This window comes from Malaclemys terrapin, chromosome 23, assembly GCF_027887155.1.
Source record: "Malaclemys terrapin pileata isolate rMalTer1 chromosome 23, rMalTer1.hap1, whole genome shotgun sequence".
Lineage (NCBI taxonomy): Eukaryota > Metazoa > Chordata > Testudines > Emydidae > Malaclemys > Malaclemys terrapin.
In genome coordinates, this window is record NC_071527.1 from 1308050 (window position 1) to 1333841 (window position 25792).

Consider the following 25792-nt stretch of genomic DNA (forward strand, 5'->3'; position numbering starts at 1 on the left):
CGGGCGAGTGCCAGCAGGGCCGGGGTGTCTCCAGGAGACTCTCCGGCCGCTGCGGGCAGGGAGAGGCCGTGGGGTGAGAGGCAGAGACCTGGGCACGCCGGGTCAGGGCTTCTCTAGGGCTATGCAACCCTGCACTGCGGCAACCCCCTAGTGCAGTCATTGTGGGGAGGGGGTCCAGGGGCTACAGCAGGGGCTGGGAGCCAGGACTCCTGGGTTCCATTTCTGGCTCGGTCGCTGACTCGGCAGATGACCTTGAATTCATCGAGTTGCCCTGTTGAGCCTCAGCTTCCCCGTCTGTGTAATGGGCTCAGCACCGGAGCTGTGCAGCTGTTTCCAAAGCGCCCCCTTTCCCTGGCCTCGCTCGCTAGGACGATCCCCAAGGCCAGAAGGGAGCACTGGGACCGACCACAGGCCAGACCTGCCCCACACCAATTCCTAGAGCAGATCCTGGAGAAAAACCTCCAACATGGATTTAAAAATTGCCCGTGCGGGAGAATCTGCCGCGACCCCTGGTGAATCGTCCCAGGGTTTAATTACCCCCAATGTCAGACATTTCATCTTCTTTCCAGGGTCTCGCTTCAGCTTCCAGCCACTGGGGCGGGTTCGACCTTCCTCTGCTAGACTTTAGAGCCCCGATGACATATCTGCGCCCCAGTCACCCCTGTGAAGCGGGATCCATTGATCTAGCGCTGCCCGGCCCGTTTCTAATCCCCTCACCAATGTCTCAACATCCGTCTAGAACAGTGCCCCGCAGCACTGGGTGCACACTTCCAGCAATATTCCTAAAGGGGGCTGTCACGGAGTGTGGGGGAGTCAGGGCCCTGCACCCCTCTTCCTGGGATTCACCGGGACACTCAGCCAGCCAGTAAAATGAAAGGTTTATTGGACAGTAGGAACGCAGTCTAAAACAGGACCCCTCAGTCAAGTCCTTCTGGGGGGCTGGGAGCTTACACCCCAGCCTCGGAGTTCCCTGCGTCCCACCACCAAGCACCAAACTGAAACCCCCGTCCAGCCCCTCCTTTCTGGCTTTTGTCTCTTTCCCGGGCCAGGAGGTCACCTGATCTCTTTGTCTCCAACACCTTCAGTTGGCACCTTCGCAGAGGAGGGGCCCAGGCCATCAGTTGCCAGGAGACAGGCATTTAGGTACACTGGCCCTTTGCTCTGCAGCAACCAGACACCCTTATCCCACCACCTAGATACTTAAGAACTGCACAGGGGAAACTGAGGCACCCACACAGTATTCAGAGAAAACATTAAGAACATTCCCAGTTCGTCACAGGGGTGCTGCCAGGTCCCACCCCAGAGGTGACCCCAGCCTGGGGGGCTGCGGGGACCCTCACCCATTTCCCGAAGAACGCGCCCCTCCCGGGGAAGGACAAGTGGCTAGCAACGCCACAGGGTGGCTTCCAGTCCAACTGCTCCTCCGCAGTCAGCCAGCCAGGAGCTGGGCAGAGCCGGCTCCGCTTATGGCAGATGAAGGAGCCCCGGCGAGGACAGGACTTTTCGCACCGACGCCCGGGACTCGGTGGAGGGGGATGGGGAAGAAACCTGATCACACGAGCCCCAGCGTCCACTCCGCTCCCAGAGACAGAACCTGGCTCCCAGCCCCCCGTCTATCCCAACAAGCCAAGGCAGGGTGAGCAGGTGAGACGAGCCCGGCTTTGGGGGCACCAGGGGCTGGACCTGCATTTGACAAGCGAGCATTTCACGAGGGCTCCCTGGGGCCCCGCCAGTCGCTGGGAAGGCCTGGTTCTGCTGGCGGCTCGGCGTGCTGGGCCCCAGGCAGCGCTGTCCTGGGGCCAGTCACAGCTGCTGCGCAGACACACCTTGGTCCCCCCTCTGTGGGATCCCGCTGGCACGGGGCACTGGGCTGGGAGATTAGGCTTTGCCCCAGCTGACACATTGCGGTGCTGCCCAGGGGCTGGGCCGAGTCCTCCCCAGCCCCTCCAGGTGATCATCTGAGGCCAGGAAGCACAAGGCTCACCCCCTCCTCGTGTTAGCAGGCCTGGCTGCAGGCCCGTTGCTGCTACGACCCAGGGCTGCTGCCCCACAGATCCACCCATCTCGGTACCCTGGGAGCGCCTGGCGTGGGCTGAGCAAAGGGGCCAGGGTTCACCTGCAGGAGACAGAGCGGATATTTACCTCTGTGGAGCCAGCGGCTCCAAACTCCTTCACCGCAGGGATCAGGGTCGCAAGGGGGGAGAAGGGGGACTGGCTCCCTGCTCCCCACGCCCTGGGGGAGGACCCAGAGGCTCATGCCCCACAGCACACAGCCACTGCCAGCATTGCTCCCAGTGCAATGAGCCCCTGGCTGCTGGGGCTTGTCTGAGGAGCTGGCAGGGCACTACAGAGCCCCACTGACGGGCTGGCTTGGCCCCTGGCACGAGGCCCACGGCGGGAGCAACAGCTGAGCCCCCAAAACACCCTATTCCCTCCCCACAAAGCGGGCGGTGAGGCCTCGTCAGGGCAGGACGAGGGGAAGGGGCGGCAAGTGCCAACGTGCAGCCGCAGCGGGGCAGGGAGCCAGCTCCCTCCAGCAAATTCCAGCGGAGCTGGGAGCAGGCGCTGTTTGGGCTGGTGCTGCTGCATTTGCCACACGGCCGCACGCTGAGAGCTACGGGGGTAGGGAGGGTGGCAGACCCAGAAACCGTCACCACACGCCGCAACACAAGACACCGACACCCTGCAGCCCAGAGACGCAGAGCACTCGGCCTCAGCGCGACAGAAAACCCAAACCACCCAACACGGGGCACAACCCTGGGGCTGCTCTAAGCAAGTCGCTCTCGCTACGCTGCTCAGGGCTGTGAAATCCACCGGTTGGGTTGACTCAGCCCCAGGCCGACGGCTCTCTCAGAGGTGGATTCACTGCGATCCATCGGAAGAACAACTCCTCCCGGCGCTGCAGCGGCCGTCTCAGCACCGTACCAAACCCAACCGCCCAATGGCCACATGGCTCTGAGAACCGACAGGCAACGCGGCTCCTGAACTAAACACTCGCTCTTCGCTTCTCCCCAGAGCCCCGTTACTGACCAGACTGCAGCCTCCAGTGCTAGCCACACCCTCCCCATTACCACAGCTAGTTAACCGGGCCCCCCACAACCAGAGAGAGCCCCCCGCTCCTGCCAGCCCTCCCCAGACAAGAAAATGAGCTTGGTGCCCGATTGAAACGATCGACGGGGCAGCTCTGATCCAGGGAACGTTCCACCGTCGAATTCCTTTGTCGCTGGCTTTCCCTGCCCCCAGCGATCTGGGCTTGTTCCAGTCAGGTGTAACGGGGTCCCTGCTCTGTGCTGAAGCCTTGGCTAAGGACACAGGTCCTGTGTGAGCGCACGGGGCCAGCTTCGCCCTCCCATGCCAGGAGCCTGCCCCATCTCGCCCCGTGCAGGAAGCTCACGTTGGCGTGTAGCCGGGCCCCGGGCGAGCCTGATTCAGCAAGACGATGAAAACACCGGCTGGCCCCAGCCACGCGGCGAGGCCAGACCGGGCAGGCCCCCGGGCGAGGAGATTTTAAACACAGGCGACAGCTCTCTTTCCAGATGTGAACAAGCTCCCGGGAGGAAGTGTAAAACAAGCAATGGCCAGACCTTGCTCCGGAGCCGAGATCCTGAGCTAACCTCGCCGTGACAAGCCAGAGGATGATACAAGGCAACCGGCCAGTTCCTTGAACTCTCAAAGGCAGAAGGTGGGGTTTGCCAGCGTGCCTACACCGCAGCTCCTTAGACCCTGGCAGGGTGCAGCGGCCACTGAGAATAGCTCACTTGGTTTTAAAAAGCGATACAATGGCCTGGCAGGTTTCTGGGACACGCAGCAGAGCCGCCTTGGAGCTGCACAGAGAGAGGGAAGTGGATGTGACGGGCGGAGGCCTGGGTCGCCCAGGGGCTGGAAGCACAGAGTGACCCACACCGCCCGCTAAAGGCAGCAGGAGCTCCAGTGGTTCCGTGCTCCTGGGAGTCCGGCTTGGGGCGTCTCAGGTCGAAAGCTCAAGCACCAAAGTGAGTGGCCCGGTCTCGAAAACACTGGCCAAAATCTCCAAGTGCCGGAGAGAAGGTTTGATGGAGCTCACGAAAGACAGGAGGGGTCAGCGAGAAGGTTAACAGTCTGGGCAGGGGGCAGCACCTGGTGATGGCCGAATTCAGAGCTGGTGTGAGCAGCCACAGGGACAATAACCCTCTGCCCAGCTCAGAGCCCTGTCAGGCAGGTCAGCATCATCCCAGTTTTACAGATGGGGAAACTGAGGCAGAGAGCAAGGCTGGGACCTGCCAAGGTCACCGAGGGACAGAGCCAGGAATAGAACCCAGGAGTCCTGACTGCCCCCTCCCCGTCCTCCACTCTAATGTGGGGGGGGGACTCAGGCAGTGGAGGGGGTCGCTCTAGGGGTGTTTTACGGACCCTCGCAGTGCACGGGTGGCCTTTGTCCATGGCGGCACTAACGGGGCGGCCAGAGCACATGCTCGGAGCCCAGGCCCGGGGTAAGGCCGAGCCCCCCACCCCCCCAACCCAGCCTCCAAAGAGCCCCGGTCCCGAACCAGGGGCCCGGCAGGCAGCTTGGGACGGAGGAGCAGGGGGAGCTGGGAAGGGGGCTCCGAGCTACGACCCCCCCCCAGGAATTCCTCCTCCCTGCAGGACCAGGGAGCCGCAGCCCCGGGGGACACGCGCCAGGGCCCCCCCAGCCCCCAGCCCCACCTCTGCCAGTAGTGGCCGGGCTGCGCAAAGGGGCGGTGGGCTGCGGGGCCCGGATCCCCGCGGGTCTGTCCGAGGCCGGGGGGGCGGGAGGGGGGGGGCAGAGTTTCCGCCCCAGCCCGGAACACACAGGCGCAGCTGCAAGTTGGTTTCCCCCCCCCAGCCCCCAGCGCACGCGGCCAGACAACTTCGCTGGAGACTTCAGGGCGCAGCGCGGCTCCGGATTGGCACCGGGAGCGGGAGGGAATCCGGTGCGCACCCCCCTGGGAACGCGAGCCCGAGCTCGCTGCAGGACTCACCCGCCGGCCGGCGCTGCAGGGGGGCGCTCCCCGGACGGGCTCGGCCCGAGCTCCTGCCTGCGGAGGCCACTCCGGGTGGAAAGCGAAGTGATGTCACGGCTCGGGGGGGGGGAGCCCCCCCGCAGCCTGACCCGCCGCAGCCAATCGGCGCCGGGTCTCCCCGCCAGATGTTTCCCATTCGGGAGCCCGCGGCAGCCCGGGCTGGGCCGGTTCGAAACCCGGGACATGGGGGGCCAAGGCAGCGGCTGCGCTCTGGGGCCAGGGGCATTTGCTAAGCGCCCCCAGGGCCGGAGCCGAGCCCAGACCTCTAGACCCCGCCAGCCTGCCCGGGAGGGGGGCACACAGGACACCGTGCAGCCAGCCCAGCCGTGGGGCGGAGGGGACTCTTTGGGGGCAGGTTGCTTCCACTCTGCCCCGGGGGGGGCTATTCGGCGAGCTGCAACACTGGCCACTAGCCTGCGCCACGGTGGGCCACATCCCCAGGGCTATGCCCTCCAGGGGTCCCAACGGCACCCCCGTCAGCCACCAGCTCCAGGGACCTCCCGCAGCGGGGCACTGCCCCGTCCCCCACCAGCTCCAGGGACCTCCCGCAGCGGGGCACTGCCCCGTCCCCCCACAGCAGCCCAGCCCCACGCATCCCCTCCGGCACCCGGCTCAATTCCAGCCAGTGGCACCCGCATGCGGACCTCTGGGGCTCCTCTCCCCGTCCCATGTTAACCCCCCTCCGCCCACACCCCTGCAGCCGACATTTCTCTATGTTCTGGGCCCATCGGCGCTGTTGTAATAGCTCCCAGCCCTGGCTCCAGCAAGCACAGACCAAACCAGGCTGCTTCAGGCCACTCCGGTCTCCGCTATGTGTCAGATTTACCCCTCTGAGGCCCATGAGCGGAGCCAGTCACCTCCCCACCCCATCACAATGCCAGCACTGTTCACCGACAAGCCCAGCAAAGGAAACCGGCTCGGGCGCTGCCAAGTAGCTACAGGGCCCCCGGACAAAGACTCCGTTTCAGGGGCCTGCTGGCAGCGCCAGGAGATGTCTCCCCTTTGCCAGGCGCAGACGTGGCCAGGATGCTGGCAGGTACAACGCGCATCCCTTCCTGTAACCCGCTGGTAAGTTTCCCTTCTCTGCCACCTCCTGCCACAACGAGCCCAACCTGCCAGGGTGTTGGCAGATTTCGTACCGCTGGCCGTTCCCCCTCTAGGGCTGGTGCAGAGGAGCTGGTGGCCAGGCAGGTCACCAGGCCGCCGGGGGGGGGGGGGGGGGGGCAGACGCACATCAAGGCTTTTGTTGGTCGTCTGCAAGATGCCCCCATCAGGCCCGCGCCGCATAGCCCAGGGTTCAGGAGGCCAGAGGGGAGATGGTCCCAGTGAGAGGCACGGTCAGCAGAAGGCCCCAGCGCATGGCCCGCTAAACAAACTAGAGGCACCCATGTTTCACAAGCTAAGGAGAGTCAGCTCAGGTGTAGGACAGCTCTGAGCAACGCTTGGTGCTGCAGGGAGCTGTGCAGATCGCTCGGCCCGGGCCCCTCAGAACCAGCGCTGACCCCCTTGCTCTGGCCTGGGAGAAGGTGCTGTGAGCCTCCCGTCATTCAGGAGATGGACCGAGCTACAGTCACAACCAAACAGGGCCCTTCAAGAGATGCTAGCTCCAGACTCCGGCCAAATTCTCACGTGGGCAGCTACATTCTGCCTCCCCTTTCGCCCAGGAGGTGCTACTTCCCTTCCCCTCCGCTGCGTCTCTAACGTTGCCATGTGCTGTCCAACAGCTGCCACCTTTCATCCCAAAGGGGGCTACATTTTAGTGCTTGGCAGACAGGCCCGAGACCCTGAATCTGTGCAGTCAGGTCTTTGCATGCATGGAGCTCTGCTGAAATCAAGGTGGAGGTGAGGTCGGTGGAGCCGGCTTGGGAACAGCCTTCCCTAGCTCACAAGGTGCTGGGAGGCAGAACTAGCCGTGGCTTGCGAGAGCCTCCACCAGGAGTGAGAAGGCCGAGGTGCCCTACAGCAAGCCCGCAGCTCAGGCTGCTCTTCCCTAGGGGGGGGATCCCCCACCCCCAGCTCTCCAGACAGCTAATAAAGGGCCAGGAGAGGAGCTTCTGGACAACCATGCACCAAGGGCGCGGCCAGTTCACTCCACTCACCCTGCAAGCGCCTCCCCATGGACGCCACTGACCCTGCTCAGCCACCCTCCCAACACCTCCTGGAATCCAGGCTCCCGCCCGGCTACGTAAGGGGCAGGACAGACATGGAGCTAGGCTGGTTGCCTGGGCTCCATCCCCCGCTCCAGGAGGGGAGTGGGCTCTAACGGCTTGGCAAAGGGGGAGAGTCACCGCAGCAGCCTGTAAATAGGGCAGGCGGGCACCAAGAAAGGGCGACATGTCTGACCAGCAGCCCCCTACTCCCTCCACACACATCCTACCCCCAGGCGCCTGCCCTCCCTCGAAACGCTGCAGCGGATTGATGGAGCGGACGAGCCATGTGGAACGTTGTTATGGCTACGGACCGCCCCGCCTCACTGGCCCTTCGCCAGCGTGTGTGGGGTGGAGAGAACGTGCCCTGGGGGCCCGGACAGGCGCTGCACGGGCACAGCACCCCACAGACACTGAGCTCCTTGGGGCTGGGACCGTGTTGTGTTCTGGTGTACTGTGCCTAGCCAATGGGGGCTGCTGAGACCTACTGTCATACACCTAAGGAATACCCCAAGCCCTGTCCATTGGCAAGGCCAGGAGCAGTAACACGTCAGCTGCGAGCCAACGAATCCCCCGCAGCGTGGTGGAAAGTTAGAGAGCAGCATCCATAGAGGGGTGCTACCGAATCTCCTCAGGGCGAGGTACCGCCGGTTAGTGAGCACAGCAGAGGGGGAGGGAAAGGAAAACGTTCAAGGGGACGCACAGGCGTTGCTGTGTTTAACCCAAGCTCCCTTTGCACGTCTCCCCCAAGGGCAAGAGGCAAGCACCCGGCCTTCTGAAACAGAGAGGGAGCGGGCTGCTGCTCTCACTGAAAGGAAGGGAGGCACATGCACTGCCAAGCAGGCCATACCCAGGAGCGTTCACAAGATCCAGGCCTGAGACTCTGCGTTGCCATGCCAGCAGCATCCTGGCCGGACTGCTCCCGCTGCCTCTCAAGTCACCGGGGGCTTTGTCTGACCTCCCTGGCAGGACCAGGGCTCCGTCGCTCCATTGAGCTAACTGGGAGCCGCACTCTGGCTCTGCTGTTTGCAGGAAGGGGCAGTCTTTTGCTAATGTGCAAAATCCAGCCATGCACGCAAGGGAGCCAGGCTCTAGCCGTACAGGAAGTACAAAGGACTTGCACGGGGCTTTGGGACGGCTAGAGCAACAGTTCAATAAATAAATACAAATCAAATCAAAGCCTCGAACCATTCCTCTAACTGACGAGTCGCTTGTGCGGTTAAATTACACAAACAACGCCAGCCCTGGCTCCCAGGCCAAGGCCTCATGGGCAGAGCTAGGAAGCCCTAAAAATAGGGGATTTGTAATGGGAAAGTCTGGCAGCCCCTGTCCATTGCAGGGCTACGCAGGCGCCGCTCTCACCAAACCACAGAGCAGCAGATGATCTTTTGGGGTTTCACGTTGTAAGAGGGAGTGAAACATGACCGTGTGTATTTTTACCGGACGTGGCAAGACTCAGGTGGTTTGCAGCCCCATGGTTTTCATTCCACGAACTCCCCAGAGGCCCACGTCCCATGGTCCCGACACAGAGGATGCTGTGCCCTTGCAGTCTCTCTCCTTTGACTGCTCTCAAGTTACACAGGGGCCAAGATGACGTAAAGTTGTATTTCCTCCCTCTCCCCTCCCCTCCAAAGATCTTTTGTGCACGCACAGTATTCACGAACAATGAAACTGCTCCCAGACTAGCGAGAGTATCCCAGGTCCACAGGAACATCTGCTCTATGTACGCAGCCCCAGAGAGCAGGGGAGTTTCACCTTCCCTTCAACACTCAAAGGATCAACCCCCTTGCCACCCGAAATGAAATGAGGCCTCTAAGTCCAGACAGCGTTACGAGCCGTTTTACCTTTCACAGGAGGATCTCGATGCACTCTGTGGCAGCAGAGGCAGGAGGCGACAAACCTCAGGAACATGGTCATTTTCTTCTGATGTCTTTATTGTCTTTTTGTGGAAGGGGGGATGGAAATTTCCCCGTTCCGATTACAAACTGGAAACTTTGTACAGCACATTTATACATTGTTATTTTACACACGATTAGCACCCTACGGGCTCGTCCATCGGTTAAAGCTAGGGTGAGGAGCTTACAATGCCAGAGGAATGACAGCGGGCGCACACCAGAATGAGAGAAGCTTGCTTTAGTACACGGTGCTACAGTCTGAACAAGCCAAGCCACTGCCTAGCACATGCATCCCTGACAGGCTGACTCGAGAATGTTCAGTCCCCACCTGGGAAAACTTTCAGTTTGGCTCATTTGCCCCTCTCCATGGATACATCACAACTTCGCTAACTGAGCGTGCGTCCCACGAGCCGCCTACCCTTTCTCCGTCTCTTCTACCCTGACTGGGAATGACAGTGTCTCACTAGCCAGCTGTGCTTTTGGCAGGCTTCACCAAAAGGAACCAGAACTGAATGAGGGGGAAGGACTGGCAGGAAAGCAACCAACTGGAACCTGTCACATGAGCTCCTGGGCAGACATTTCACCATTCCCCGGTTTCACTGGTCTGGCCACAATACTCAGGTGGAAAGGTGAAGTGTTGGGTTACCATACTCCGTCAACCACGTGTATTTCACGCTCAGGTCCGTTTCAGGGCGGCCAAGACTTCCATCAAGAAAAAGGATTCCAATCCAAGACCTTATCAGCTGATGGAGGCTGGTTCTGGATTCCCATTGGCTGCTGCCAGTCTTCCATGTGACCGGCTGGAGGCTGCAGTGTCCGCCAGCTTCCTGTCTTCCTCTGGTCCAGGCCTGCCCACCCCCGTCTGCAGGTGACTCTGTTAAAGACAGAAAATCCACAGTCACAATCCCAGCACCTGACCGAGTTGGATTTCACGCACATGCATGCGAGCACAGGAACCACGAGGCGCTGCAGCCAGGCCAGCTGCAGGCCAGAGTAGGGTGGGAGCTCCAGAGCGATTCCAGTCCAGCAGCCCTCCCCCCTCCTGGTGGAGACCTCCATTTGCAGACTGTTACTTCCAACTGAATTGGCCGTTCCCTGTAAGAGGCTCTGGGACGGCCAGCAGACCATGGGAAGGAATTCCTCTGGGCTCCTGCTTGAAACCAACGGCTACAGCAAACCGAGGGCCTTGATTCAGGGCCTGCCGCTGGGGCATTTCAGAACTGCCAGCTTGAACCCCAAGCTTAGGCCCTAGTGCCCCAGGCTGGTAAGAGCTGGGAGCAGCTCTCTCAGCTCCTGGAAGGTCGCCGCTTTCCAGAGAAGAAGCAGCATCCAGCCCTCCCCAGCAATCTGAGGGAAGGGAAAAGGGCTCCAGGGGCCACCTCCAGAGAAAACACCAACCCCTTAGCAATCTCCTGGCTGAGCGATGTGTCTGAGACGGATGTCGCAGGGGGAGGAGGTGTTTGAGATGCCTGGGAGAAGCAAGGTAGAAACAAGACAGCTACGGAGTAAACGTTCCTTTGGAATCACCACACCGGAGAGACAGGACTTTCCACAGCAGCTCAGGCCACTGACCTGGTACACGGCCTTCAGTGCAGACCACGCCCCAATGCCTCCCATAGAGATGTATCCTGTCTGGCCCCCCCAACACACACAAATAGTGCACCAGCTCAGCTGTGCAGCGAGGCATGTAGGGGAAAGGTTCCTTCCCGACCCTTGCAGGCAATCAGCTAATGCCCGGAAACATGGAATAATCCACGCGTAACGTGGCTGGGCGGAGTGGGGCCACAGCTGGCTTTCCATAGGAGAGCCGCATGGAGCTTTGGCCAATAGAGAGCTGACCCAGTAGCTCGTAAAAGGGGAGCACCTCCCCCGTCGGCCAACTCCTTACAGAGTTCTGGAGGGAAATACTGCCCGGCTCGGCTGGAAGCCCCAGGCGCATCCCCGGCTCTACCTGGGCAGGTGGCTCTGCAAGAGGCTCCAGAGTTGGCAAGGCGGCTTGGCCAGCAGAGCTCCCTCTGTCCAGCTGCGTTGCCTGGGTCGGGAAGCCTGGCTGAGGAGGTTCTTCATGGGCCAGTATGTCTACAGCAGCCTCAGCAATATCTTTGATGGCCTGATCTTCCAGGGCCCCGGAGGAGTCAAAGAGCAGAGGGGAAGGGGGGCACTGCATGCTATCTCCCACCACGTCTAAATCCTGCAAGAGAAAACACCCACCAGCAGGCTTCACGGGGCTGCGTGGACAACAGAGGGGAGCTTTGGGCCCCTTTCCACATTGCCCACTTCCATCACAGGGCAAAGACCATGGGCCTGAGTTCAGGAATGCTGGGCACCCACAGCTCCACTGCAGGGGCTCAGCAAGTCTGAATGTCCTGGGAGAACCCAAAGGGAGCAGTCAAACTGGCAGAGCCCAGGCAGCCCCTGTTCCCATACGGAGTAGTTCCTAAGTCCCCCAGAAAAGGAGCAGGGACAATCCGACTCCAGCACCTCAGGATCTTCCTCCCAACTTGGCCATGTTATTAGAGGCCTTTAGGGGTGGGTGACTGTCGGCCTCTGACCGCAGGGCAGGCAAAGGCCGTGGCAGGGCAAGCTTCCCCCACAATGCCCCATGCCAACGTGGTTCAGCCCTGTTTCTAAGCGCCACAGAAGAAGTCGGAGCAGCATGCATTGGGACACCAAGAATTCCAGTCTCGCTGTCAGATCCGTTTCTCTCTTCCTCCAAACTGTGCCAGCGTGAAGAGAAACCGGCCTGTCTGGAGTTTCCCTTATTTGATAACCTAGAGTTTGGAATTCTGGGTGCAGCACGCATAGCACGCTGGGCCAGGAAAGAAATCTGCCTCCCCCAGCAGCATTTCAATCTGGGATGGAAATGCTGAACTTCCACTGAAGACAAGTCTGAGGACCTAGGGATCTGTAGCCCTGCATGACCTACCATTGTCCTACAAACTGGATGACCAGGAAGGGGCGAGCACCCAACTAAGGGGTGGGGGCAATAGGTCTCGGTGAGGATCTAATTTCAATCTCTCAGGAGCCTCAGGGGCCCCACCCAGATTATCACGCCCCAGCAGAGCCCTCTCTGGGTGCCAGACAGGCACCATTGCAAAATCTACCTACCCCCTCCTCTGTTTTATTCCTCCACTTGGCCATGCTCACAAATACATCGCCGCTGTGCCTGCTGGATGTGCTGATGAGAATGCTGACATGGGAGGCCAGGGCTGGTCGGAGGCTATCGTTAGGGGAGGGTATGTGTTTTGGCTTTGAAGGGTGGAATGTCTGTGACTGCAGAAGGACATGTTAACAGGAGAACGTTACACTAGATAAAATGCAGAGGCCCTGGATGCTGACAAAGGTCTGAGTCCTCTCAAGCAGGAGCATGGAAAGGTTCCCTCTGGGATCCCTCTGACAGAATGAATTCCACTACGAGAGGCCCTGGGTCTCTGATCACGTGTGTGCTTCTAGCAAGGCAGGCCCATGCTCATCTCAATAGCACGGAGAATCACACATGCTAGTAGGCCTGTTCCAAGCCGTCCTCAGCCAGGCCCAGCTCAGAGTACGGCCAGAAGGAGAGACAAGGCTCCTGAATTCCTGTCTGAACAGCCATTAACGTCCTGCACAGGCCAGGAGAAGTCACAGCTCCAGTTCCAGCACGGTTCTGGCCGGAGACAATTCCTCCCGCAAAGACTGTTCTTGCATGCACCAGCAGGCCAGTCCTGCCATGCAAACACTCAAACCCCAGGGCAAAGAAAACGGACCCAATGCCCACGGCAGTCAATGGAAAGGCTCCGTTGACCTTAACGGCTCTCAGCTCATGCCTTTATGGCAGCCACAGCCGATCTAGGTTCCTAACAAGCAGCTTCAGCGCTCAGGGGCTTTTCAGTCGCTGGACCGGTGGCATATGGCCTTCTATATTAATGCCATGGCTTCGAGGGTCCCTATGGCTAAAGGAGGCGCTCTCGGCATCCCGTCCAGCTATTTTTAAGTTGATTCCAAGTCTGCTTTGGGACAAAGCATGCAGAGAGTTTGGTAATATCTAATTTATAAAGCAAGAAATGTCTCATTCAGAAAATAGATCAGAGCACCTGCAATATTTTTGTTTAAATACATTTCATTAGGATTTTTCAACATGGAGGCTTAACCCGCATGCAGGACATCCCAGTAATCCAGGGATTAAAACCCTTGTGCATCCTTTATGGGATAGACGCAAAAAGCCGCTTTTCAAAAAAGCCCCTAAGTACGGATTTAAATAGACTAGCAGTTGCAAAGGAGCAATCAGGTTAAAACCCCACCAAAAGAAACATTTCCCAAACCCACTGAATTCTCTCATCTCACACAAGATGGTTCTTTCTTCAATGATTAGAAACAAAACAAGGAATTGATTGAGGTACCAGCCAAGGGCAAGTGCAGGGAGACCAGATGTCCCAATATTATCGAGACAGTCCTGATATTGGGGGCTTTGTCTTATATAGGCACCTGTTGCACCCCTCCATTCCCAATTTTTCATCCTTGCTATCTGGACACCCTAGGCAAGTGGCAGGAGAGGCTTAAACTCCAGTCTCAGCTCACCCCACTGTGCCTACTTGTAACGTAAGAACGGCCAGACCTGGGTCCAACCAAAGGTCCATCTAGCCCAGTATCCTGTCTGCTGACAGTGACCAATGCCAGGGGCCCCAGAGGGAATGAACAGAACAGGGAATCATCACGTGATCCATCCTCTGTCGCCCATTCCCAGCTTCTGGCAAACAGAGGCTAGGGACACCATCCCTGCCCAGCCTGGCTAATAGCTATTGATGGACCTATCCTCCAGGAACGTATCTAGTTCTTTTATGAACCCTGTTATAGTCTTGGCCTTCACAACATCCTCTGGCAAGGAGTTCCACAGGTTGACTGTGCGTTGTGTGAAAAAATACGTCCTTTTGTTTGTTTTAAACCTGCTGCCTATTAATTTCATTGCATGACCGCTAGTTCTTGTGTTATGAGGAGAAGTAAATAACACTTCCTTATTTACTTTCTCCACACCCGTCATGATTTTATAGATCTCAATCATATCCTCCCTTGGTCATCTCTTTTCCAAGCTGAAAAGTCCCAGTCTTATTAATCTGTCCTCATACGGAAGCCATTCCATACCCCTAATCATTTTTGTTGCCCTTTTCTGAACTTTATCCAGTTTCAATATAACAGCTCAGATGAGCAGGCAAACCCACATCACCACAGGTACCACGACACCTAGGCACTGTATTCTGAGTCCAGACCTTTCAAGGAGTCCCTCAGAACTAGAGGTCCTGCTTGTTCTGCGTTGCTTTATAGCTCCCCCCCCTGAAATTTTTACATGGTTTTAGCATGCAGAATGATGACAGCAATGCTCTTCCTCCGTTCACTGGAGGACATCATGCCTGCACGCCGCACTACAGCGCACCGTGTAGCTGCTCCAACTTACGTCGCTAAACTCCAGGGGTAAGCTCTCTGTGGGCTGAAGCTCAGCAGCGCTCAGGTACAGATCCGTGGGGGCAGCGTCCAGTTCCTCGGGAACAGAGAGCACCTGCTCGGGTACATACATCTGAGGCGGCAGCTGGAGATGAAGCGGGCAGCAGGGACTCTCAGAGAGGCTTACAGGAACCGGCTTGTCGCAGGGCGCTTCCTCTGACCCTTGGCACAGCTTAAACAATGTCTGATTGGTGTCCTGACAAATATCTGGGAAGATACAGTCAAGGGGAACGTACAGAGCCTGGCCGGGCAAAGAAACCTGCTACCGAAAGATGTCTTGCCCTGGGACACAAAGCAGAGGGCAAAGCACAAACTCAACAGACCAGGGATCTAGTCCCCAGTTGCTCAGTGACCTTGGCCAAGCGTGTGCGCGCCCCAGCTGTAAAATGGGGCTATTATTGATAACCTTGGTGGGCGGGAAAGGGGGATATGAGGCCTAGCTGAATGCTTGTAAAGCACTCCCACCCAGACCCTCAGACGGCCAGTGTTACGAATGCAATGGAATGGGCCACTGCAAATAAATCATAAGTATCTGCAGAAACCTGAACATCTACCATGCAGCAGGGTGCTCAGTGTTTATAGCAGCGCGCACACAGCTTTTGCCAAATCTAGGAATTTAGTTCCGGATTTTCATCCCTTCTGTACCTAAAAGTGCCTAGAGGAAAAACTATCCCTGCCAATGGCATAAATGGGATTCCCTGCCTTCAATCACAGCCAGACCCAGCTCCAATGGCATCCTACTTCTAAGGCTGTCCAGCAGCGGGGACTGCCACTCGCTCACTATCGAAACTAGAACAAGAACAATCCCACTTAAAGGAACCCCGCCAAATGTCAGATCACCCCCCCCCCCCCCCCATCAGTAACGTCTGGCCTATTACTGTTACAAAGAACTCTGGAGATGACTGTAAATGAAAAATTAGAGCAATTTCCCCCAATTTGTTCACTTTGCAAATACAGCACTCCAACCCGAACGACTAGTGACCTGGGGGCTTAACTTGAAGCACTTCAGCACTCTTGGAGAAATCGGGCTTGTTTATGGTGTTTCAAGTCAGACCCACCCACGAAGTCAAGCCACACAAAAATAACTAGTTCTGAGGTCTTTGTGCATAGTGACTGTCACAGTTTCCCTTTTTATGCATGGCAACAAGGGAGAGAAAAACATTAAAAACACAGTGATTGTAAAACCACAAACTGGCAGGGAACTCCCAACGCAGGAGAAGGACCTGAAAGAGCTTTTAACTCATTTTTTGAAGTTGACCAGATTTCAAGATGACCATTTCCTCTTCAATCCTCCACACACGCGCACACAGGAATCTCGTAATACACAGACTTAAAGTCAGACTTAAAGAAGCTAGTAATTCAGACTAACGGAATCAGTCCAGAGCCTACACCAGAAGATGCTCACAGGCAGATGCCACCAGCAAAGAGGCTCTGTACAAACAGTAAGGTGGGGCTCCAGATTTTAATCTCTCAGTGACTCCAGATCAAATGCTTAGTTTACAGGTCAAAACATGATTTATGAGACTCACCGATCCCACATGGAACAGGAGAATCCAGCGGGGTTCTGTCTGTTTCATGCATCATGACCAACAATCTAGTTTCCTGAAAACCAAACAGAGCCAACGAGTCTATCAACGATGCATGAAGCAGAACAGATTACAGCTGGTTCTCCTCTAACTCGATCAGCTCAGCAGGGCTGACCAAAGTAAAATCTTGTTTGGGTCACTAAATAGCAGACACGAATCAGACAGAAGAGAAGACATTTTTTATACAGTCCTTTCATTGCCTGCACTACTCTAAGCTAGCCAGCTGCAAATGTCTCCTGGGTTAAGCCATTTTAGGGGTATTTATCCTGGAGAAACAATGGCCATTTCCTGCCCCACACACCTGTTCCCTGTGTGTAATCAGTCTCCGATCTGCTGACTTTAGTAACAAAACAAAGTTAATAATTTCCTCTGCTGCCAGCCCCACTCAGCCAACATGACTCTGGGAGAGGGAGCTGGAGTTTACTCTGACTCGCATCAGCAACAACTGCAAAACTAAGCTCCGAATGCAGCACCGAATTCCACCTCTAGTTACCTCAGTGTAAACCCCTCCAGACAATGGGGGCTGCACAGGTGTAACCGGGGGCAGAACATGGCTTGTTACTGTGGGGATCTAGGAGCTGTAAAGAACCCAGTGGGAATCTGCAGGGCTGGCCCACCGTTTTATCTGTAAGCCAAGCAGACTTGCTCTGAAGTCAGACAAACATGCCATGGAGAGAGTATGAGACTCACTGTTCAGTGTGGACGTGCACTTGAACAAACAGCACCCCCCAAGGAATCCAAGTCAGATCTAGGGACCCATGACACTTCCCAGTGGAGCTAAGATTTATTCTTAACTCACAAAAGGCTCCACCCAATACTTCCTTGTTCTAGATGTTTATCAGCATCCACAGGCAGGATTCTTCAAGGATTACATTATATGAGTTAAAGACCAATTTACTTCCATCTTAGTTTAACACAGCTGGAAATTAGCCTGTGGCTGTCTTGTAATCTTCCACGGTTCGCTTGTTGCTTCCAACTGAATTGGCAGTTCCCTGTAAGAGGCTCTGGAACAGCCAACAGACCACGGGAAGGCATTCCTCTGGGCTCCTGCTTGAAACCAACGGCTACAGCAAACCGACGGCCTTGATTCAGGGCCCACAGAAATGAGCAGCAGTCACCCCGGTACACATCATGCTGCCAGAGCACAGTCCCACGTGCAGCTCACTGCAGATGGGAGGATAAAAGGATACGAGTGAGGCAGTGTCTGGTCATCGGGAGAGACGGATTGGAACAGCGAACGTCATCGACAAAGGCCAAGCACCGCTGGCTGGAACGAGTGGTGTGTGCCTGCAAAGGAGCCCAAGAGAACAGATCAGAGCCACACAGGACTGCCCAGGTGCTGACTGGAGAGAGACCTGCCACTTTACAGGACTCTCACATTCAGCTATCAGAGCGACCTTCCACCATGGACGCTTTTTGTTGACTTTGTCGTCAGGAAGAGTTCAAGTTCTGAGGCAGATTCCGAACTTCCTTGCCTTAGGGCATGGATTCTCAGCCTGAGGCTTGCAAACCAGCCTGCCAGTCCCGGATTGCTTTTCTGGGGCAGGGGAGTGAGGTGTCATTATGGAAAGGCTGAACCCGCTCCACTGGGAATTTAAAATCAGTCCCATCCTCTAATTTCATTCAAACATTTAGGTAGCTTTTGTTTTTTTAAATGGTAATACAGAAACCACTGCCTCAGTCAATTTCAATTTCAGCTTCTCCTGCACAACACAAGGTGGCTACATTTGGGCTCCCGAGGAATGTTTAACTCTCCCTGCTCCAACAAAAAAAGGATTTCCATGTAATGACAAGTGATGAAAACCTATTCCTACTCAGATTAGCCTCTCGCCCACCCCTTTCTTTAAAGGGAACAATTCTGCAGATCTACATTTTGGGCCTACATTATAAGTGCTCCTGTCCCTTTAATAAAAGCAGCCCCAACAGAACTCCACACTCATTGGCTGAGGTTTCCTATGCCGCGCGTCTGCCAGGAGTGAATATTTATGGCTGATGTACATGTCCCCAAAGACAGGGCTTTACAATGGAAAATCTGGCAGGGCTGGAACTATATGCAACTTGCTGGAATGATCCCCACAAGGAGGAGAGGGAGAGGAGACCTGGGAGCTAAGCGAATCTGGAACTCAAACAGGCCTGAGATCAGAACTCCCTGTGTCTACAGCATGAAGTACCTGCTGGGCCGCACCCTCAGTCACCAACATCCGACGCTCCTTCAGCTGGCGATGCAGCAGGGCCTCCACGCCATAGCGCTGCCGATAGCGTCGGAGACACTTCAGTTGCTTCAGGTTCTCACGCTCCTTGGCCAGAAGCCCCTCTGGGCCTGTCAGAAGGCTGCTCCCTGGGAGATACAGACAGAAGGTAATCGGCATTACACAACATTGTCCAGGCTGCTGCCCTCTGTTTAGAGAGGAGTCCATTGTTCGCTTCTAAACAGGACTGGGGATGGATTTCCTATGCAGGGAGCCAGACCATTTAGCTGGCTATGGAGGGCCTCCGACTGCTGACTCCTTGCTTAGAGAGGTATTGAACAGCTCCACATTCTGGTGGTGTTGAGTTCTGCAGTTAGAGCAGGAACTAAGCCTTTTGGTAAGGTCTGAACAGCACAGTGCAGCCTCCAGCAAGCTCATCCCACTTAATCCAGTAAACCGGTTAGTCTGTAAGCATTTTTAAAGGACTCCTCCCTTTTTGAAACTGTTGATGGGTCAAACCTGTATTTGGACTATAGCATATGAATTCCTGCAATTAGAATTGCAATTTGACTTGGCTTATAGATTAGTCCAAAGTTGACTACATGGGCTATTTTAAAAGTTTATTAATGTGCAAATGTTGTGATGTAAATGTTCATAACTTTGCATTTACCTGACTATTCGTCATGGACTTTTTCATCAAGTTATCGGTTTATAAAATCTTTTATAAAATATTGCTGCATATAATAGTCTATTCTTTTTGTCAGAGAATGGGTCGTATAATGTATTTTTGCATGATAAATTACCCGTGGAGAAGATGACAGTGAAGGCATTCTTCATGCGGCTCTGCAGCACAGCCGGCTACATGACGTAACGTTTCACTAGCTGAACTATAAAAACAACTGCCTCCAAAGATCATCTTCTAGACCCCAGGAAGTCAGCAGGAGGTAAGCGCCTCTCTCTCCAGCAGACCTTAGGCTGCCCCACGGCCACCCCTGCTTCTCCCCACTGTTTTCTTTTTGTAAACAATAAGCACGTACATTTTATCAGCATACATTGTGTATCTATGGTTTTACAAGTAGAACACTGCATGAATGTGAAATTAAACAAAGTTTGGAAGAAGAAATCCGCCAGGGAAAGTGAAGGCCATGGGATGCACTTAGGGGTGGGTGCGCCACAGAGAGTGCCATCTGTCTGGAATGTAAAAAGCAGGGATGGAGACGGAATGAGGGCCCAGAGAGTGGAGCTGGGCAGGGAAATAATTGTGTCTCATGCATTTAACACCTTATCTGCCCAATGGAGAGAGCTTTAACTGTCGCACCCTCCTCTTCTTCCCCGTGCTAGGAACATCTGAGGGCCCAGGCTCCTGCCGATTCATAGGAAAGGCTTTCTATGTCAGGCTGAGGAAGCTGCAGCACTGGTCGAAGCCTTCTCTGCCAGGCCTCAGCCCCCACGCTGAAGCCAGGTCTACCGGAGAAACTTTTGCGGTATAGCAATGACAGTTTGGGGCATGATTTTTTATGGCATTTTTATACCAACAAAATCCTCAGTGCAGACACAGTTATACCAGCATCAAGAGCTTTGGCTGGCGTAGCTTATTTTGCCTACCAAACAGGTATAATGTAAGCTACATGTGCACGAGGAGGGTTTGCCGGTACAGCAATGCCAGCAAATCTTTTCTAGTGTAGACAAGGACTTACACACCCTAACATTTTGTTTATTAAAAAACAAAACAGGAAATCCCATACAGAAAATCATTTTTCTCTCAGAGTTCAGGTTTTGCAGGCATGGTTTCCTCACAACACCACAAACACTAAAGAGCAAAGAAATCGGGCAACCTTCATACCCACCAGGAGACCAATCTTCAAGCACTTGGCCAACCACACACAACACAAATACTGTCACCCTTAGGCACACAGAAAAACTGAAATCACCCCTAAGAAACATAAAGGTCTGTGTGTGGCTTCTACATGTGCTGTGCCCTGTGGCCAGAGGAATACAGAGCTGTGGCTTCCTGGACCAGTACTTGCCTATGGCTTCATGCTCCCCCTTGCGGCTGTGCAAGTATCGACGCTTCTTCTCTTTCAGGAGGTGCTGGAGTCGTTTGAACTGGTCTATGTACAATGACTGCAAACGGATCAGCTTCTCACGCATGATTAACGCCACCTCCTCAGCTGTGTACACGCCAGCATGTCTATAACAAACAGGGTCCAAATTCAATAGGTCCCAAGTAAGTGAGGGACAGTAAGATATGAGCTTTATAGACGCTAGCCAATAGCCTTGAGATACCACCAGATAAGAGGTAGCCCAGAGCAGCACACCTGGCAGGGTGAAGCTATCTAACCAATAAGTGAGACCTACAAGCCAGCCAGTGAGTACGAATCTAAGAGCAGGGAGTGGAGGTGGTTAAATTCTAGAGATATACAAGACTGACCTAGTCACACTGGAGCAATGCAGGATTTTCTTCTGTATCCTTTGTAATACTGAACATCACATTGGCCAGACTAGAACAAATCAATAATGGCCCACCTAGCCCAGTACCCACTCTCCAATGAGGGCTAACACCAGCTATGTCACACAAAAAAGGCAACAGCTTCTTTTCAATTATACCTCACAGGAAGGGTTTCTTCCTGAGCCTATCTGGAGATCAGCACATGGTGTAACTCACGAGAAACAACATTTGTAATTTTTAGCTGTAGCATTACTGAAGATGCCGTTTCTCTTCCTAGAACTGTCTTTTAACAAGGATCTAAATTATTATTATTATTATCCTGCAGCAGCAAGCTCCCCATTCCATACAACTGACAGGCATTCACCACGTGTCTTACTTCAGAGGGTCTTCCTGATCGCTGTCGATGCTTTCAGCTTCACTATCAGGGTCTCCTCGCCACGTCTGATCCACTGTCACAGGGTCTTGTTCTCCATCACTCCAGCTGTCCTCATCTGAAAGGAAAGAGGCCATTACAGAGGCAGGTCATTCAGCTCCACTTCCAGGCGGCTGTTACTCAAGCACAGCACAGACAAGAACCTGCCGGGAGTCCGGCAGCAGGAGGGGAGACAACCAGCTCTCTTCAAGAGACAAACAGGTCACATCACAGACGTCCCAACCCCCAAACATCAGGGTAAGCTCCAGAGTTTGAACGGGAAAGTCACCAATTAAATCTGGGCTGTCACAGTTCCCATGGAATACTCATCTCCCCTACCAAGAAACCTGAAGACTGCCGGCCCGCTCCTTGCGGAACTGACCCTGCAGGACAGAAGCTGCACCTCCTAGTTGTGTCCATTTACTAAGGCAGTGGTTCTCAAGCAGGGGTACGCAGAGGTCTTGCATGGGGTACATCAACTCATCTAGATATTTGTCTAGTTTTACAACAGGCTACATAAAAAGCACTAACGAAGTCAGTACAAACTACAATTTCATACAGACCAATGACTTGTTTATACTGCTCTATATACCATACACTGAAATTTAAGTCTAATATTTATATTCCAATTGATTTATTTTATAAATATTTTATGTGGTAAAAATGAGAACGTAAGCAATTATTGAGTAGCAGTGTGGTTGTGACACTTTTTGTATTTTTATGTCTGATTTTGTAAGCAAGGTGGAACTTGGGGGTACGCAAAACAAAGACTCCTGCAAGGGGTACAGTGCTCTGGAAAGGTTGAGAACCATGGTACTAGGGCACAGAACCTGCAAGCTGGAGCAGGGGATTCATCGGATAGGATAATAGGAGGAGCACTTCAACAGATGATTACTAATTAAATTTCACAACTTCACTCTGATGCATTGCCCCATGTTTTACAGGAGGGGAAAACCTAAGTCCAGAAAGGTGAAGTGATTTAACTATGGTCACATGGGAGATCCTGGATCCAGGTCCACTAAGCAAAGTCTCTCTCGTGGGACATCATGTTTTTACCAGATTCCTTGGGATTGTTCCCTTTCCAGGATTAAATTGGGTGACTTTGTTGCTGGTTCCTCTCGTATTTTAGCTCCAGAGAAGGAGGCTTCCCCCAAATTCTTTTTTCTTGTCTATTTCATTCAAAGCTCTTACCTAGAATTCTACTAGCTTCACTGCGGCTGCTCTCTGCAGTCTGGGAGCCCAGCTCCATCTTCGCGTAAGAGCTCAGCTGGCAAAGAAGAGTCTCACCCATGGGTCCGGGGTTGGATTTCTTCATCTGGGCTTGATGTGCCAGCGTGTTCCTGCGGGCATGTTCAGCACAGAACGACACACTGAGGGGACAAAACAAAATGCTGTCTGGCTCGTGGAATTCATCGCTTCCAACCAGCAAGGCAAATATAGCAACAGAGCGAGAAGCATTCACAACACTTGGCTTGGAAAAGGAGTAGTCTCCACTCCACTCCTCTGATGCCAATGATAAATTCAAGCAACTCAGACAGTCATTTATATAGTTCCTATACTACCAAAGGACCCCACGTGATTTACAAACCACATGCACAACCACTGAAACGCAGTCACCTCTGGCATGGAGGTGGCAGCCACATGGCCTCGCAGCGAGGTGAGGGAAGGGATTTTGGGGCAAAGGATATGGGGGCAAGCCCTCACTCTTTAAAAAAACTGACCAAGGATTTTTAATGTCCATGCAGAGAGACCCACGTGCATAGGACTGAACATCTTTATCTCACAAGGACCCACTCAAAAATCCGGGGATACAAATTTTTGTGATCTCAGAGGGTGTAGATATTTCTGAACTGATGCTATGACCAGTGAAGATAAAGTTTTGTTGCAGTGATGCCAGCACCAGGAAACAAACACATCAATAAAAACTACACAGTTCTCCAGCACCTTTCACCCAAGGATCTCAAATCACGTTTTAAGCATTAATGAATTCTTAATCCCTCTGCCAGGCGATTACTGTTCTCACTTTGCAGATGGCTAAAGGGAGACTCAGAGAGGCAAAGTGACTTCCTCAGGGTCACACAATGAGAAAGCACCCTAACTAGGAATAAAACTCAGAGCTCCTAGCACTGGGCCTTCGCCATGGGACAGATCCTTCGCTCCCTCCAGGTCACTTTAGTTCTACTAGCTAGAGCTAGGGGTAACTATGATGTGGTGGGTACTTACCCATCCTTCTTCTCAGCTTTGGGAGCAGCATTTGGACACCTCTTCCCATTCTTAGTGGAGACGTAGCTGCACTGTTTGAAGGGAGCATTCCTGTCTTCGAGGATGTGCTTAATGCAGAACTCTTGCCCTTCCAGCCGAGGCTGGGAACACTGGCGGTGAGTGAAGGCACACGACAAGGGTTCCTGGGGCCTTGGCACAGGGGTAAGACGCCCCCGACTTGACGGCAAGACGTGGATCCGAATTCTGTTCATGCCAACACTTGCAACAGATACACACAGCTAACTGTTAGAGCTGGAGCAACCCCCAGACTCTAGAATAACTGACCAGCCCCTGCTACCATCACCAAAGGGAATTGGGACCAAATGATTTGCCAACGGTTCAGTAGAAGTCCCTGTGCTCTGCAGAGGGTGTCATGGCACAAAACGAGCTGCCCCAGAAGCACAAGAGTGAGCGGGAGGAGGGAATTCTTCCCACAGCCTTGATTTAATCTGCTCTTTATGGGGCGGTTGGAGCTTCATGGCATCCCTGGCCACTTTGCAGCTCACTTCCCCTCCGTCCCCATTGCGCTGCCTGTGAGCGGGGGCCCCAGAGCACAGGGAAGCCGGGGGGGGGGGGGCCCAACGCAAACTCTTTGCCATTTGGGTGCAGGCACATTTTGTGCCACGACTAACGGGCAGGGGAAACACGTGGAAGAAGGTCTGTTCTCCAGATAACCCCCTCTAGGGTGAGCCACCTGCATCCCACCCCTGCCCCAGAGAACCAGGCCCCCTTCGCCCTCCCGCCAAGACTCACCCCCCACACGCTGCTGTGGGCTCAGGGCCCCAGCCAGAGCCAGGGGCTTGGCACTGGGCTGGGCCCCTGCCCCCCAGGGCTTCCAACCCCCCCAAGGGGACAGGACTAGAAAACACCCATGGGGGGGACCCCGGCCTGAGGCTCCCCCGCTGCCCTCGAGCTGACCCCCGGGCTGCCCCCCCCCGCTCTCCCCGGGCTGCCCCCCCCACGGGCTGATCCACGGGCTGACCCCCAGGTTGCTCCCCCCCCACGGGCTGACCCCCACGTGCTGCCCCCCCCCTCGAGCTGACCCCCGGGCTGACCCCCCGCCCCTCGAGCTGACCCCCAGGCTACCCCCCCGGGCTGCCCCCCCCACGGGCTGATCCCCGGGCTGTCCCCCCGCCCCTCAGGCTGCCCCCCCACGGGCTGCCCCCCCGCCCCCCAGGCTGACCCCCAGGCTACCCCCCCAGGCTCTCCCCTCCTCCCTCGAGCTGACCCCTCACCCCCCCTCAGGCTGCGACCCCCCCTCGGGCTGACCCCTCCCACGGGCTGCTGAGCCCCCGCCGAATAACCCCACCCCCACGGCTGACCTCAGATTCCCCCCCCACGGCGCCGCCATTTTACTTGCGGGGGGGGGGGCGCGCCGTCCCCCCAACAAGGAAGCGCCGCCGCCATCTTACCTCGCTCGCGCCCAGAACGGCCCAGCGCCCGCCCCCGCCGCGCCATTGGCCCAACCCGCCGCCAATCCGGGAACGGGGAGGAGGCGCCCCCCACGGCCATTGGAGGAGAGACCCATCAGTCAGGGAGCCAGGGCCAGCCCCTTGGAGGGATAGTCACGTGGGGGAGGGGAGGTTTCAGAGGAGGGTGTGGCTGGCGGGGGGGCGGGGAGGGGGGCAGGCGAAGGGGTAGAGCTGCCGGGGGAGGATATGGCGGGGGGGGGGGCTGGCCTGTCCTGGCCAGGGGGAGGGTATGGCAGTGGGGGGGGGCTGGGCTGGCGGGGGGGCTGGAGAGAGGATAGGGTATGGCTTGGGGGGCTGGCCTGGCCAGGGGGAGGGTATGGCAGTGGGGGGGGGCTGGGCTGGCGGGGGGGCTGGAGAGAGGATAGGGTATGGCTTGGGGGGCTGGCCTGGCCTGGCTGGGGGGAGGGTATGGCAGTGGCTGGGGGGGGGCTGGGGGCGTGCATTTTAAAGCTGAACAATCCTCTGTCGCTGCTAGGGTGACCAGATGTCCCCATTTTATAGGGACAGTCCCGCTTTTTGGGTCTTTTTCTTATCTAGGCTCCTATTACCCCCCATCCCCTCCCAATTTTTCACACTTGCTGTCTGGTCCCCGAGTCACTGCCAGTCCCTAAAAACGCCTAGAAGGTGGGCTGGTGGCGAAGAGGGGGCAGACCAGGGAGAGGAAGAGAAAAGGAGGCAGGAAGGCCTAGTGGTCAGGACTTGGCCAAGCCAGGTTCAATTCCCCTTCTGCCCAGTCTAGGATAGCGCTGGGAGGACAAACAGGTGGTGCAGTGACAGGGCTTTTGACTTGCTCCTGCCTTGCAGGGCCCCTTCCAGGCACAAAGGGGCAGTCCGGTGGCACAGCCCCTTCCCTTTCTCAGGGCACCAGGGCTGAGTCTCACCCC

The 25792-nt window shown here is 55.5% G+C and overlaps 2 protein-coding genes and 2 non-coding genes across 9 annotated transcripts in view; all 4 read right to left on the reverse strand.

Annotated features, from left to right (window-relative positions):
* The window catches only part of NCKAP5L (NCK associated protein 5 like), a 28239-nt gene extending 23193 nt beyond the window's left edge, over positions 1-5046 (reverse strand). The window contains exon 1 of one of the 2 annotated variants that reach the window (XM_054013147.1): positions 4980-5046. The gene's annotated coding sequence lies outside the window, so the exon portion shown is untranslated. The remainder of the gene's footprint in view (positions 1-4979) is intronic. The other variant, XM_054013150.1, reaches the window with a different exon arrangement.
* Positions 5047-9084: 4038 nt separating this feature from the next.
* KANSL2 (KAT8 regulatory NSL complex subunit 2) lies at positions 9085-24899 on the reverse strand. Of its 5 annotated transcripts, none has more exons than XM_054012961.1 (10): positions 24849-24899; positions 23398-23655; positions 22366-22544; positions 21139-21253; positions 20341-20504; positions 18296-18462; positions 17315-17411; positions 14492-14745; positions 11015-11254; positions 9085-9937 (listed from the first exon to the last, which is right to left on the reverse strand). In XM_054012961.1, exons 2-10 carry the CDS (start codon positions 23646-23648, stop codon positions 9803-9805), a joined length of 1602 nt encoding a protein of 533 aa, XP_053868936.1. In that variant the 5' UTR covers positions 23649-23655; positions 24849-24899; the 3' UTR covers positions 9085-9802. The 5 variants fall into 5 exon arrangements, with proteins under 5 accessions (XP_053868936.1, XP_053868933.1, XP_053868934.1 ...); XM_054012958.1 differs by lacking the exon at positions 24849-24899 and adding an exon at positions 24759-24822 and having other exon boundaries at positions 18296-18458; positions 20337-20504; XM_054012959.1 differs by lacking the exon at positions 24849-24899 and adding an exon at positions 24759-24820.
* LOC128828537 (small nucleolar RNA SNORA2/SNORA34 family) lies at positions 10128-10264 on the reverse strand. The gene has a single exon (XR_008443194.1). It is a non-coding gene; the product is annotated as a small nucleolar RNA SNORA2/SNORA34 family (small nucleolar RNA).
* LOC128828542 (small nucleolar RNA SNORA2/SNORA34 family) lies at positions 17086-17222 on the reverse strand. The gene has a single exon (XR_008443200.1). It is a non-coding gene; the product is annotated as a small nucleolar RNA SNORA2/SNORA34 family (small nucleolar RNA).
* Positions 24900-25792: the final 893 nt, after the last annotated feature.